This window comes from Schistocerca nitens, chromosome 12 (assembly GCF_023898315.1).
Source record: "Schistocerca nitens isolate TAMUIC-IGC-003100 chromosome 12, iqSchNite1.1, whole genome shotgun sequence".
Lineage (NCBI taxonomy): Eukaryota > Metazoa > Arthropoda > Insecta > Orthoptera > Acrididae > Schistocerca > Schistocerca nitens.
The window spans coordinates 5,973,513-5,988,671 of NC_064625.1; the positions used below are offsets into that span (position 1 = coordinate 5,973,513).

Consider the following 15,159-nt stretch of genomic DNA (forward strand, 5'->3'; position numbering starts at 1 on the left):
CGTAGCAGGTGGTCACTGGAGAGGATCGTGACGAAAAGTGTGATGACGGCAGATGCAAAGGTCACTGCAGAACCGAATGTCACATTCGCAAACCTCGTCGGCACTAAAACGACGTAAGCGGGGAGCTGAAGAGCGACCCAGAATTCGAAACCCGTCATCGGTGGGGTACACGGTAATAACTGGAAAATGTGATGCTAAAGCCATAAAACCTGGTCTGTGGAGGAATGTAAGAAAGCCATTCAGTCAGATGAGTTTTGTTATACACCGTTTCTGAGTTAGTATACATTTCGTGAGTCACATGTAGCAGGAGTTGAGTGACAATTTGGGCAGTCGTACTACGGTATTCCACGGGCACGGGCCACACTAATGTCGGTATGTGAGCATTTTGGCCGATCAGGTCCATCCCACTGTACAATGTTTGTTCCCCATTAGTGATGCCGTGTTCAGAGATGAAAAGGCCCACGTTCGCAGGACGAATTGTCGCACCTGCCCTGGACGCCACAGTTACCATATTTTAATACTGTTGAGCCTTTGTGGGTGGATGATGGCTATCCGCCTCTATCACTGTTCCTTCAGCTTGTCACTATTTTGCAGGAAGAATGGTTTAAGATGCCCCTGAAAACTGTGCAATATCTGTATTTACGAATTCTGAGATGAAAGGAAGCTTCTTTGAAAGCCTACACAATATTACACATGGTAATGTATTGTGTTTTTGCTGTTTGCATATTTTTGTCCATGCCCTGTACGTTACTTGTTAATGCTTGCATATCACATCATGACAAGTACGTTCTCACGCGCGCGCGTGCGTGCGTGCGTGCGCGCGCGTGTGTGTGTGTGTGTGTTTTCTATCATAGCACCCCTGCATAATTTGCCAGGAGGCAACAACCACTGTGGGGGTGACACACCCACAGCACCCATATTTGTGTGTATGCGTGTGGGGAGGAGGGGGTGGGGGGTGGGGGAGGGGAGTTGGGTAAGCAGTGATGTGGAAGCAAAACCCTTGAACATTCACCAAATTTTCAACTGAATGTAGTAAAATTGTAGTTTCTTTTTTCATTACTGTTCACATTGTTACCAACCAGAGAATTAAAATAAAGCTGTCGAAGAAAACTTGAAGGGCACGTTCTTTAAAATACGTCAGCTAAAAATTTATCAATAGAATTTCAAAAAATTCCCAAGTTTTCTATACTCTGGATGATTCTAAATGGGTAGGCCACCATGTGGAAGAACTAATCACATAAGGGAGGGTTTGTGCTGGAGTGGGTGAGTTTCAAGTGCTAGCCACATTAGAAGGAGTTTGTGACTGACATTTCTGATGGTTAATTTGTACTAATTGTACTGATCACACTGAGATAATCTTAAACTTTGTGCCAAATCCCATTTCCCACTTTCTGTGAGCTGCTGCCTCAACTGTTGGGCTGCCGGAGCATTCCTCCAGGCCTGACCCCAGAATTTAATCACCACTCGTAATCCTACTTACGATTTCCGGAGACCACTATCAGAAATTCTCTCGAGGGGTACGTGTGATATCATTTCTGCTAACTGCATCTCTATCAGTTTCATTTCCAATGAGCTATTCCACTAGCAGTGCCTGGAAATCATACGAAGAAACACCAGGGACAATGTACGTTTGTAACTAGACTATGTGTGAATTAAAAGGAGTGAAGCTGCTGGTCAGGCAGCCAAAAATGTATATGTGGGGGTGGTGTGGCACTATGAGCTGCCTGCCTCCTCCGCTACTGATGTACAGGGCCTCTTCCATTGGTCAACAAATAGAGGTGAAGTGATGTTATTGTGCTTCCAGGTATGCCAAAGTTTTATAATGCACCGGCCCTTCCTTTGCCAAGTTACACGCCCCGGTACCTGCTCGAAAGACACCTCATTTCCTCGCTTCTGTAACTGCTGTGGATTGTCTCTAGTTTTTTAGCTGCCGGTCACACAGTGGAGATAGCCTGAAGGCCTGTTCGGGAGCCTGCCATTACATGTCTTCTGCATTATTTGGGCTCCAAATGTTAAGCAAATATCGATGATACAGGAATACATAAACTAGGACCAGCAGTTGAATTTGAAACAGGGGGATAGTCTGTGAGCCTTAATGACAGCAAAAGTGATGCTCCACTGTAAACATACAAGGGTCGTTTTAGAAGTGCTGCACACTGCTCATGTACGGCCGTTACAGTGGTACGACCAAGTTGCAAGTCAGGTCAGTAGCGAGCAAGATCCTATGTGTGACCATCGTATGTGCTCGCTTCTTTGTACAGCTGTGTCACGAGTAATTCAGTTTTAGAATTGAAGCAGAAACTGAATCTTTTTGTGAAGAACCTAATGGTGTTCCATAAGAATAAGCTAAACACAGTTGGTGATGGCGTGTTTGTTGCTGTTAGAAATTGAAGTAGATAGTCCCTATGAGTTAGTATGGGCAGAGGACATTCTTGCCAACCGGAATAAAATAATAACTGGATCCTTTTACCTATCCCTATTCAGATGATACAATTGCTGAAAGTTTCAAAGAGAACTTGAGTTTAGTTTTAAACAACTCATACAATTATAGTTCGAGGCGACTTTAATTTACCCTCGATATGTTGGCGCAAATACATGTTTAAATCCGGAGGTATGAATAAAACAGCATCTGAAATTGTGCTAAATGCATTCTCTGAAAATTATTTCGAGCAGTTAGTTCATGAACCCACGCGAATAGTAAACAGTTGTGAAAACACACTTGGCCTCTTAACAACAAATAATCCTGAGCTAATCCCAAGCATCCAAAAGGATACAGGGCTAGGCGTAGCGAGGTTGAATATTGTAACTCCCAAACCCTCCAAAAATAAACGAAAAACATACCTATTCGAAAAAGCAGATAAAAACTCACTTGTCGCCTTCCTGAGAGACAATCTCCACTCCTTCCAAATTAACAATGTAAGAAATAGTATCAGCAGCAAATGAGAGATTTATACCAAATAAATTACAACACGACGGAGCTGATCCTCCTTGGTACACAAAACGGTCAGAACACTGTTCCAAAAACAACGAAAAGAACATGTCACATTTAAACGGACACAAAATCTCCAGGGGCTCCGACTTATAAAATATATTGGGGAGGGGGGAGGGATACTGAGGGTCTTCCCCCAGAAATTTTCTAAATTTTAGATGAAAAATAGTGAGTTTTAAAGTTTTTTTTAATATTTTAGAGTCATATGATCAACATTAGAACCCCGCAAACTGCACTCTCGATAACTCGACAAGTGTGATACATTTTTTGGCTTTGAAAAAAAAAAAAAAAAAAAAAAACATAAGCACACATGGTATTTTTGTAAAAAAGCTAATTTAATTTACAGTAATAATCATGCTTATAAACTATTACAGAGCAGTGAATATATAAAAGTTAATGCTTTAATACAGTTAATACAGTATGCCTAATATTTTCAGTCAATAAGTATGTAATTATCGGGTTTTAATTGGGTCTTACACCCTAAAAATATTTAAGTATTTGAAAATGACTAATACAGCACTACAGTAATACAGTAACACAGTACTAAACTAGTACTAATATTTCGAAACTGAAAATTTAACATTATGTATGTATTTCATTCTCTATTTTATAAAGATTTTTAATTGACTGGATTACTGAATATGAAGTCGTTGATGAGTGGTCGGATATCCAATTCATCAGAAACATCTCGGTGGGCATGAAGAACAGCCAAGTTCTTTAATCGCTTCTATCCCACTGTTGATCGGAGATTTGATTTCAGACGTTTAAGGGCGCTAAATGACTGTTCTGCTGTTGCTGTCATGATTGGAACTCTTGGAGAAGCTTACTGCACTTCACTACTTCAAATAAATAACATTTCTCCAACTGGCAGGCTCTTGTGTAATGTACTTTCTTACATCACGCATGTTTTTTTTAAGACCAGTTGTTTTTTATTATCGATATCGGCTAACATATTCAAGTGTAAGCGTAGTCTCTCAATGTCTAAGTCATTTTTGAAAACCTCAGTAGACTTTTCCAAATTTGTTTCACCCTGTTAACTAAAAGCAAGCACTCTTGTTCAGCTGCAATGACCTGTGTGAGTCCAGTCGAAGCAAACTGCTCGGTAATGCAAGATTGCACCATTCCGCATACTTCAGTGTAAATAGCTTTGTAGTATTCCTTTGGGGTTTTGGAAGTGTGCGGTGATCTGGCTTTGTTGTTTTCATACTTCTTTAGTACACTTCGATTCCGAGGAAGCAAAGGATCAACAACTTGTGAAGGTTTTTCTTTTAAACACAATTCCCAAAAGTGTTCAAAACTATCACGCCTTCCGTTCAATATACAAATCGAGCCCTCATATATCATTTCCAGATCAGCAACACTTAGATGAGGGCATTGAATTTTTTCATTGACATCCTCTACTGCGGGTTCACTGCATGGCAATAAAGATGTAAAAAGAAATAAGTCTTGAACTGTAACATTTACTCAAAGTAGCCTGCACATTTGTAATCTGCCTCTGTTTTGTCCTCTGCAGAAAATGTTTTAAAAAAGTCTAGAAGTTCTTGAAGTTTTTCAATATTCTCAAGATACTAGAAGCTCGCACAGTCCATCGATTCGGGCAAAGGGGTCGTAGAGCAGTTTGGTCGTTGGCACTCTCACAGCGTATACTTCTGAAAAGTCCCATCCTTTGGTTGTATTCCCTTACGGTGTTTATTAAGTCCTTGGCTAAAGCCATAATATCCGTCACAGACGTAAGATGGCGGAGACTGTCTTCAATTGTGAAGTCTAAACTGTGAGCAGTGCAGTGCACATGACGTGCTTTTGCTTGTATATCCAACACTATAACTTTTTTAGTCCTTCGAACTTACCTCTCGTATTCGAGGCACCATCATAGCACTGTCCTCTTAAGTTATCCATTGACAAATCAAGACGAGCAAACACGTCTTTTAAAGTACAGTGTGAATACAAAATGACACTTGTTCATGAATCGAAGAATCACTTGTTTCGCCAACCGTAATAGAAAAATGTTCAGTCTTCTCGATTGAAGCCAATACCTTTCTCAACACAGACTTTCGTAGTAGATCAATGATCTCGTTTTGAATATCATGGGACGGACGTCCACTTATACCCCGAACGCCCTAACCAATCTTTAAACTCAGGCATGTCATTCTTTCAGAGTTCCAACAATTGAAAAAAAATGAGTTTGCATCTTCGTGCCCTCCAATTGCTAGTCCTTGTCGGTACAGAAATTGCACGGTAGTAAAAATTGTCTCAAGTGCTAAACGGCCTTTATTCATATCACTATCTAAGTGTTCATTCAATTCTGAGGCCACACTTCGGTTAGTGGTATAATTGAGTTTCAGAACACCTTCTTTATGTGTAAACGTACTTTCATCAAGACTGAATTTTTCCAAAGCCTTTTTCCAGTTAGAAAACCCTACAGAAGTAAATGCATCTTCTTTTTTTTGAAGAAAATTGTAATAGATTTTTAGCATCTACCTCTTTGCAGGTTTTGCCAAAAACTTTTTCGGTAGGTGCTTCATATTCTAGACATGTACATTTGATCAACCAAGGCTTCTGAAATGATCTTCCCTTTCCAGATTGTCCAGGTTTTGGCTGTGAACGGTTCTCACCTGAAGACGACGAATCAACAGATGACACAGTAATTGTTGGAGGTTGACTTGCAGTATCATCAACTTCCAAGCGCGCCTTTTTGGGAACAGATTTATCCATTGCAAACTAAATTCACAATATACTAAGAGACTATAGTAGAGGAATAAAATATAGTCATATAAAATAGTCCACTAGACACCAAAGTCGGAACACTAAACACGTCTGCAGCTTGCACTGAACGAAACTATCCACACTGAATGAGTGCTACAGCAGGGTGGGCTTTATACAGCCACGGCGTCGTAGTGTCTGGAAGCGTCAAGGCGACGCGAGTCGGAGGGTCCCAGGCGCTTCTGCCCGCCGGCGCACCGGGACAAATTCTGAGTGTGCCCGCAGCACCGTACCACCGTCATGATTCACACCATTCGTTATCAGTTAACCTGATTACTACCATAATAATTAGTTGCTTTAACTCATTACTGAATGAATGTTACAAGGTAATTATCGTCAAACAAAGAAAATAAAAAAATTCCAACATCATTTTGTGATTTTACAAAGCATAACATAACTAATAATTTTCTTAAATTATTGGGGGGGGGGGGGGGCAAACGAACTTAAGAGGGCGCTCAGGCCCCACGAAGTTGGCGCCTGTGAAAATCTCCAAGATTTGCGTTCTTTTACGGAAGCTCAAAATTTGGCGCGGACTTCAATGCGAGATGCTTACAACATTTTCCGCAAAGAAACTTTGGCTCGAAACCTGGTGGAAAATCCAAAGAGATTTTGGTCTTACGTAAAGTATGATAGCGGCTAGACACAATGAATGCCTGCTCTGCGCGATAGCAATGGAAATACTGTTGACGACAGCGCTGCCAAAGCAGAGTTACTAAACACAGCCTTCTGAAATTCCTTCACCAAAGAAGACAAAGTAAATAATCCGGAATTTGAATTAAAAAATAGCTGCCAGCATGAGTAAGGAGGAGCAGATATCCTCGGAGCAGTGATGCAACTTAAATCACTTACAAAAGCAAGTCTTCTGGTCCAGACTGTATTCCAGTATGCTGATACAATAGCTCCATACTTAATAACCATATACAACAGTTCCCTCGACGAAAGACTTGTATCCAAAGACTGGAAAGCTGCATAGATCACACCAATATTCAAGAAAGGTAGTAGGAGTAACCCACTAAATTACAGACTCACATAATTAACATCGATATGCAACAGGATTTTGGAACATATATTGTGTTCAAACATTATGCATTATCTCGAAGAGAATGGTCTATTGACACACAGTCAACACGGATTCAGAAAACATCGTTCTTGTGAAACACAAGAAAATCTTTACTCACATGAAGTGTTTAGTGCAACTGACAAGGGATTTCAAGTTGATTCTGGATTTCAAATTGATTCTGGATTTCAAATTGATTCTGTACTTCGAGATTTCCAGAAGGCTTCTGACACTGTAATGCACAAGCGGCTTGTAATGAAATTGCGTGCTTATGGAATATCGTCTCAGTTATGTGCCTGGATTCGTGATTACCTGCCCTTAGATGTTCCTTATCTATATAAAGGACTTAGGAAACGATCTGAGCAGTCGTCTCTGGCTGTTTGCGGATGATACTGTCGTTTACCGCCTCGTGAAGATCAAAACAAATTGCAAAACTATTTAGAAAAGATACATATATAGTGCAACAATTGGGAATTGACCCTAAATAACGAAAAGTGTGAGGTCATCCACGTGAATGCTGAAAAGAATCCATTAAACCTTGGTTACACGATAAATTAGTCAAATCTAATGGCCGTAAATTCTACTAAATATCTAGGAATTCAATTACGAACAACTTGAACTGGAAATAATACACAGAAAATATTGCCGGGAAGGCTAACCAAAGAATGCGTTTTACTGGCAGGACAATTAGAAAATGTAACAGATCTACTGGAGAGACTGCCTACACTACCGCTGTGCAGTGTGGGATCCTTGCCAGATTAGGATCGAAGGGGTACATCGACAAAGTTCAAAGAAGAGCAGCACGTTTTCTATTATCGAGAAATAGGGGAGAGAGAGTCACTGAAGTGATACAGGATGTCGGGTGGACATCATTAAAACAAAGGCTTTTTCGTTGTGGCGAAATCTCCTCAGAAATTTCAATCACAAACTTTGTCCTCCGAATGAGAAACGATCATCATAATAAAATACGGGAAATCAGAGCTCTTACGGAAAGATATAGGTGTTCGTTTTTTTCCGCACTCTATACCACATTGGAATAATAGAGAAGTATTATGAACCCTCCGTCAGGCTCTTAAATGTGGTTAGCAGAGTATCCATGTACAGGGTGATTATAATTAAAGTTAAATTTTCGAAACGCTATAGAAACAACAACATTGGTCGGAACGACAAATTGCAACGGAATACTATCGGAGAAGGGGGAAAACGTATGACAGAAGAAAAAAAGGGTGTAAAAATTGATCAATAGATGGCGCTGTACGAGTCAGAATACGTAAATGAAACCACCTGTCATGCGCAAGAGCCATTGAAGTTGGTATAAACACGTCGGGTACACGGATTTTCCTCCTTTCGCGTCTGTGACGTTCGCCATGACTGTCTCAATGCAGGATCGCGCTCCTGCAGAAGTTCCGGGCAGAAAGGTTTGGAAAAAAGCGTTGGTCCGATGACTGGCCGTGTGTCTGGAGAAAATGATAATGATTTGGAAATTCGAAAAGACGGGTTCTTTTGGTGTGCAACCTGGTAGAGGGAGGAAGCGAAGTGACTCGACGTCAGTGGAAGCAGTGGCCACAGCAACGCAGGAGACGAGTGGTGGAGTGCAAACGTGTAGTGCACGGACAATCCACCGGACATGGACATACCTGTGAGCACGGTGTAAAATGCTACGAAACATCCTTCTTTGTTATCCACTCAAAATTACCCATGTGCACGAGTTGTTGAGTCCTGTTGACCTGCCAACAAGAGAGACCTTTGCTTTAGTATTTCTTCCTCTCATGGGAGTGAATAATGATTGGCCGAGGAAGATTTTGTGGACAGATGAAGCCCACTTCCATCTGACAGGACATGTCAATAAACAGAACTGTCGAATATGGGCAACGGAAAATCCACGCGCAAATCCACCAGTGCCACTTCATCCTGAAAAGGTCACTGTCGTGCGGGTTTACGGCATCATTTACGACAGGGCCATAAGTTTTCGAAGAGACAGGTGCTCCTGGTCCTGTTAACCTGTAACGTCGCTGGTAAGCGCTGTGTGTGTCTTCTTGCGCAACCACGTCATTCCAGCTCTCCAACAGCGTGTATGTGTGGGTGGGATCATTTTCATGCAAGATGGCGCACGTCCGCACATTGCAAATCCAGTTAGGCAGCTGCTGAAGCGCCATTTCGGAAATGCTAGAATTATCAGCTGCCACTTCCATGCAGCATGGCCATCCCGACCACCTGATCTTAACCTGTGTGACTTCTGGCTGTGGGGCTATCTGAAAGGTGTTACGTTCAGTGTTTCGATTGCAAACTTAGCTGCGTTGAAGGTATACATTGCGTAATACATTTTGAATGTGACCCTGGAAACACTTCGATCGGTAGTGGAACATGCTGTTTCTCGATTTCAACTTTTTGCAGAAAACGGTGGACAGCATATTGAACATGTTTTGTGCGAGGTACACGGATATTAATAATCCAATTTGATTTTGATTGATGCTTCTCATGCGGTTTTTTGCCTCACGACAATTAAAAACCGATGTGGTTAATGCTTTTTATGCGGTTTTTGATCTCAGGACAACTAAAAACGATTTTTCCCGTCCGATGTGATATCACCTTGCCTTGGTGGATGGACTTACGTAAATAACGGTATCACACCAGTACCCATGCACACTGAGCAGTACAGTTTGTTTAACGTCAGACGTACATCTTAGGCATTGTTGTACGATTCATTTGTCATTTGTAGTCGCCCCACTGTGAAATTATGATGCTTAGAGCGCCATCTATTGCTGCATTTTGTAACTCTATTTTCCTTCTGCCACACGTTTTCCCCCTTCTCCAATAATACAGGGTGTACATAAAGTCCGGGAACACTTTCAATTATTTATTTCACAAGAACTAAACATTATACAGATGTCTTACATATTGCATTTTGAAGAGAACATTCGATATTCGAACCGTCCTCATTCAATTGTTGCAACTGCAAACAAAACTCAAAACCAGAATGAAATTTTCACTCTGCAGCGGAGTGTGCGATGATATGAAACTTCCTGGCAGATTAAAACTGTGTGCCGGCCCGAGACTCGAACTCGGGACCTTTGTCTTTCGCGGGCAAGTGCTTTACCAACTGAGCTACCCAAGCACGACTCACGCCCCGTCCTCACAGCTTTACTTCCGCCAGTACCTCGTCTCCTACTTTCCAAACTTCACAGAAGCTCTCCTGCGAACCTTGCAGAACTAGCACTCCTGGAAGAAAGGATATTGCAGAGACATGGCTTGGCCACAGCCTAGGGGATGTTTCCAGAATGAAATTTTCACTCTGCAGCGGAGTGTGCGCTGATATGAAAGCGTCGCCCTGCAATTGCTTTTCATTTATCCATATAAGGAGCAACCTTTCCACATCGTCCAGAATATAAAACCGTTGTTTAGGTACTCTTGTTGCTCCCTTTGAAGCACCTGTCTCCTTAATCTTGTCTTGTCCTTGTTCTTGAGGATAATGCAAATAGTTGATGTAGACTGATTGTATGGGCGTGCCAAATCAGCAACATTGACACCACACTCGCAATGATTTTACGTTTCATTTCTAGGGTCATTTTGTTTCCCTTATGATCGTCTTCTGGCTGCTTTATCTTCGGGGACATTTCTACGGAGGTTATTAAAATTTTAACAATAAAAGCACTGTGTGAACCCAAGTTTAGCAAAATGTGTGGTCACAAGCTGCACTAAGGTGGTAGCAGAAATAGCGCCAAGCCAGACTGCAGTACGTGCTTATAGACACAGCTCACATGCCGCCAGCGACAATGAAAGCCGTTCACATGGCTGAACGTTTCCCCCAGGCGGCCGGTCACGTCACACTAAATCGTCGTCACTCGTTATGCGAAACGTCGCTCGTTAAGCGAGTAATTTTTCTACAATTAGTTTTGCTCGTTATGCGGATTAAGCGTCATGGGAGGCGGTCGTCGAGCTAGGTTCCAATGTACTACAAGCTGTTTCTTCAAAATGTTTTACAGCCGAAAATATTTTCAGCTGTTGTCCCCATTTTGCACAATAATGTAAGATCGCATATTGTCCTACCAGTGAGAAAACTCTTCACAAATAAGGATGAGAAATAGTTCCTCTCTGAGCATACCGTACTCGTACGAGCCCCACCGGACTTTGGTTTGTTTCCCAACTCCGTGGAAAATGTTTAGATACAACTGTTCTAGTCAGATGACCTGGGTAATCAGATAGCGCAACAATGAAGGTGCCCAATCCGGAACGGAGTACAGAAGATGCCAAACTATTGGGAAGCTGTCATAAGCAAGAATGGAGATTATACTGAAGGCCCGTAAAAGTATTTTGTAAAATAAATTATCTATCTAACAGTGTACAGAGGTTATGAAATGACCCTTGTATAAAACGGGACTTAAAAATATATGTGTCTCCCTCCGTCCCTATCTATAGACCATCATCATCTAGTTTCATATCATGAATTTTCCTAGGCATCCTAATCTCATCCACTCTCTTCACTTGCCGATACCAGTTTAAACGTTTTTCGTCAATCTTCATCTGTAGAGGTTCTCGTGTGTTATCACCCTATCCATTCCACTTTTCATTTTTTCCATTTCTGTTAACCTACTGACTTCTCAAAAGCTTCATTTCTCATGTGTGGCATCTTTCTAGTAGAAATGTTCACAAATTTACCACAAATCCTTTTTGCTTTTCACACTACTGCACGGCACATGCTCAACCGAGTTAAATATAGGGTGTGATAGGAGGAAAGCTACAAAGTTTGGTGGGTGACAGTCTTGCAGATTGTGAACAAAACACACACATCAAAAGAAGTTTTGCATCACCCTAGTTCCCAGAACTCCTGAAGATAGACGTTGTCTGTGGATATTGTATCATAGACACAGCCCCTTTGACTGTTCAGAGATGTCACTAAACCCACCCAAAGAAGTAAACAACCATGCATGAGCAGCGCCTATTACACGGAGGGGGTCCGACAGCCGATCACTTCCAGTCATTCCACCAGGAAGGAGGTGCAGGCTCGTGATGTCTGTAGTTCAACCACGCCTAGACGGTCAATACCGCGGTTCGATCACGTCCCCATTGTTACTTTGTGCCAGGAAGGGCTCTCAAAAAGGGAAGTGTCCAGGCGTCTCGGAATGAACCAAAGCGATGTTTCTCGGACATACAGGGAGACAGGAAGTGTCGGTGACATGCCTTGCTAAGGCCCCCAAGGGCTACTACTGCAGTGGATGACCGCTACCTACGGATTACGGCTGGGAGGAACCATGACAGCGACGCCACCATGTTGAATAACGCTTTTCGTCCAGTCACAGGACGTCGTGTTACAACTCAAACTGTGCGCAATAGGCTGCATGATGCGCAACTTTACTCCCCGACGTTCTTGGCGAAGCCCATCTTTGCAACCGCGACACCATGCAGCGCGGTACAGATGGGCCCAACAGCATACCGAATGGACCGCTCAGGATTGGCATCGCGTTCTCTTCACCGATGAGTGTCGCATATGCCTTCAACCAGACAATCGTCGGAGACGTGTTTGGAGGCAACCGGGTCAGGTTGAACGACTTAGACACACTGTCCAGCGAGTACAGCAAGGTGGGGGTTCCCTGCTGTTTTGGGGTGGCATTATGTGGGGTCGACGTTCGAAGCTGGCGGTCATGGAAGCCGACGTAACGGCTGTACGATACGTGAATGCCATCCTCCGACCGATGCTGCAACCGTATCGGCAACATATTGGAGAGGCATTCGTCTTCACGGACGACAATTCGCGCCCCCGTCGTACACATCTTGTAAATGACTTCCTTCAGGATAACGACATCGCTCGACTAGAGTGGCCAGCATGTTCTCCAGACACCTATCGAACATGAATGGGATAGATTGGAAAGGGCTGTTTACGGAGGACGTGACCCTCTAACCACTCTGAGGGATCTACGCCTAATCGCCGTTGTGAAGTGGGACGATTTGGACCAACAGTGCCTTGATGAACTTGTGGATAGTATGCCACAACGAATACAGGCATGCATCAATACAAGAGACTGGGTATTAGCGGTACTGGTGTGTACTGCAATGTGGACCACCACCTCTGAAGGTCTCGCTGTATGGTGGTACAACATGCAATGTGTGGTTTTCATAAGCAATGAAAAGGGCGGAAATGATGTTTATGTTGATGTCTATTCCAATTTTCTGTACAGGTTCCGGAAGTGTCGGAACCGAGGTGATGCAAAACTTGTTTTCATGTGTGTACTTCATACGGACATGTCCCTTATTCCAAATGGTTTTTGTGATAGAAGGACTTTTATAAATTTTTCTCGAACAACTCTAAAACGGCACGCTCCAGAGAAAACATGCCACAGTATAAGATCAAACTATATTACCTACGACAATGATGTGGACTGGAGCAATGAAATAAAATTTGTACCAACATCGGGATTCGATCCTGTGTCCCCTGCTCACTAGGCAAGTGCGCTATCCTTTGCATCACACTGGTTCTCCGGCTACCGCAGCTATACGGAGTAACTTAGTACGTCTTCCTCCCCGATGCAAATTCAGATTCACCTCACTGCCGTTGTCGTTCTAAACTCGCATCAGTATTGACAAGGCTCTCTGACACTGGAGTAGCTCTTTAGCAATGTTCGAAATGGCGTTAATCCTGCCTGTAACTCAGATGTCTATGATATATATCAGTCATATATATTTGACGGTCCTGAGACATATAGAATCTGACGTTTATGTACAGTAATGACATAGCCCGAAGCAATGAATTGAAGTTTATGCCAGTGCCAGCATTTGAACCTGGGTTTACTGCTTACTAGGAGGTGGGACAGCCAGTTTGTCAATGTGGTGCGACGGATAGTGCATCTGCCTGGTAAGCACAAGACCTGGGTTCGAATCCAGGTGCTCGTACAAATTTTAGTTCATTATTTCAGCACTCATCACTATCGTAGAAAAGATGACACTCAATACGTCTCAGGAACATCAGCCATACGTTATGAACTATATTTAATTTTCTACAAAAAAGATCGTATTCATTTTTTCTTTAGGAGTAATGGTTCGTGTGACTAGAATACTTAAAATCTGGTGCAAACCACATGTTCTGTATTTGAGGTAGTTTTTGTATACCAATCTGAAGTAGTTTCCTGACTTGATAGGGCACAAGTGTCTCTTATCAAATAGTTCATCTCAACTTCCTCTACACGACTGTGTTACATTGTAAAGAATGATAGTGCCTGAATAATACAGAAAATAATAATGCACTTTAAATGTGTACTATACTGGAAACCATTCCGAATATGCCCTATTCGAAGCGTGTACCTTTCCTCCAGACTCACCCTGCGTGCTTACGAGAGACTGCCTTGCCTGAACACTACGGGCGCCGGGCGGAGCCTACCTGGAGGTGGTGGGGGTGGAGGAGGGCGTGGGCAGGTCCTTGTCGCGGCCCTGCGCGGGCGGCTGCAGGTTGTCCAGCGCCTTCACGTTGTTGTTGTCGTGCGGCGCGGCCTCCAGCTGCCGGTTCGAGTCCTGCTGCGCCGGCTGCTGCGAGGCGGGGGCGGAGGCGCGGTGCTTGCCGGCCGACGACAGGGTGTGCACCTGCCGCAGCGTGCCCGCCACGCTCGCCGCCTCCTGCGGAAGAAGCAGCGAGTCGGCGCACTGTCCAGCCGTCCAGCCTGTGGCCCAGGCGCGTGGCGGTGCGGCGCGGCCGAGGCGGCCTACCTTGTGGGTGAGGGTGCTGGCGTGGTTGGGGGAGGCGGAGGCGGAGGCGGCGGCGGCGGCGGAGGCGGCCACCAGGCTGGGCTGGCTGCCCCCCAGCAGCGTGCAGCTGCTGCCGTTGTTGGTGGGCGACGCCTGCTGCTGCTGCTGGAACACAACACAGTGCCACGAGGATTTGTACCGTGTCACTTCCTGCTGTTAACAGCCCGTAGGTGTCCTGTGCAACTGTGAATGCCAGAGCCGGTACCCAGGGACTGGAGCTATTTTCCGATCTGGGAACGAAAGAACGCTCTTTCCTTAAACAATGTGTCCACACGGACAAGAAAAAAATAAAAAAAAGAAAAATTCTCGGATTTCCCGGTTAAACATGCACTTTTCTCCCAGGTGAAAATACACTTTTTCCTGGGTGAAAGTACATTTTTTTTCGTTTTAAGTGACACTACACTTTCCCCTGGAGCTGTAAAACTTATCAATCCTTTTTGAAGGTAAAAGTCTGGAATAGAGCCTGTGGCATACTTACGGACTTGTTTCGTGATAGAATGTCGTGATGGAATGTTGTCAGCGCTTGTCGTGAAGTATGATGGGAAAAAAAAGAGTATCAGCCGTTTGTGTTACGCAGCCAACAAGAGAGCAGCAGGCAGACGATGTCTTTCCAAGTAATTCA

General features: G+C 43.6%; 1 protein-coding gene across 1 annotated transcript in view; it reads right to left on the bottom strand.

Annotated features, from left to right (window-relative positions):
* LOC126215305 (centaurin-gamma-1A) overlaps positions 1 to 15,159 on the bottom strand; it is a 319,380-nt gene that overhangs the window by 76,682 nt on the left and 227,539 nt on the right. Inside the window, exon 6 of the mRNA XM_049941987.1 lies at positions 14,176 to 14,642. Coding sequence (XP_049797944.1) covers positions 14,176 to 14,642 — 467 coding nt within the window. The remainder of the gene's footprint in view (positions 1 to 14,175; positions 14,643 to 15,159) is intronic.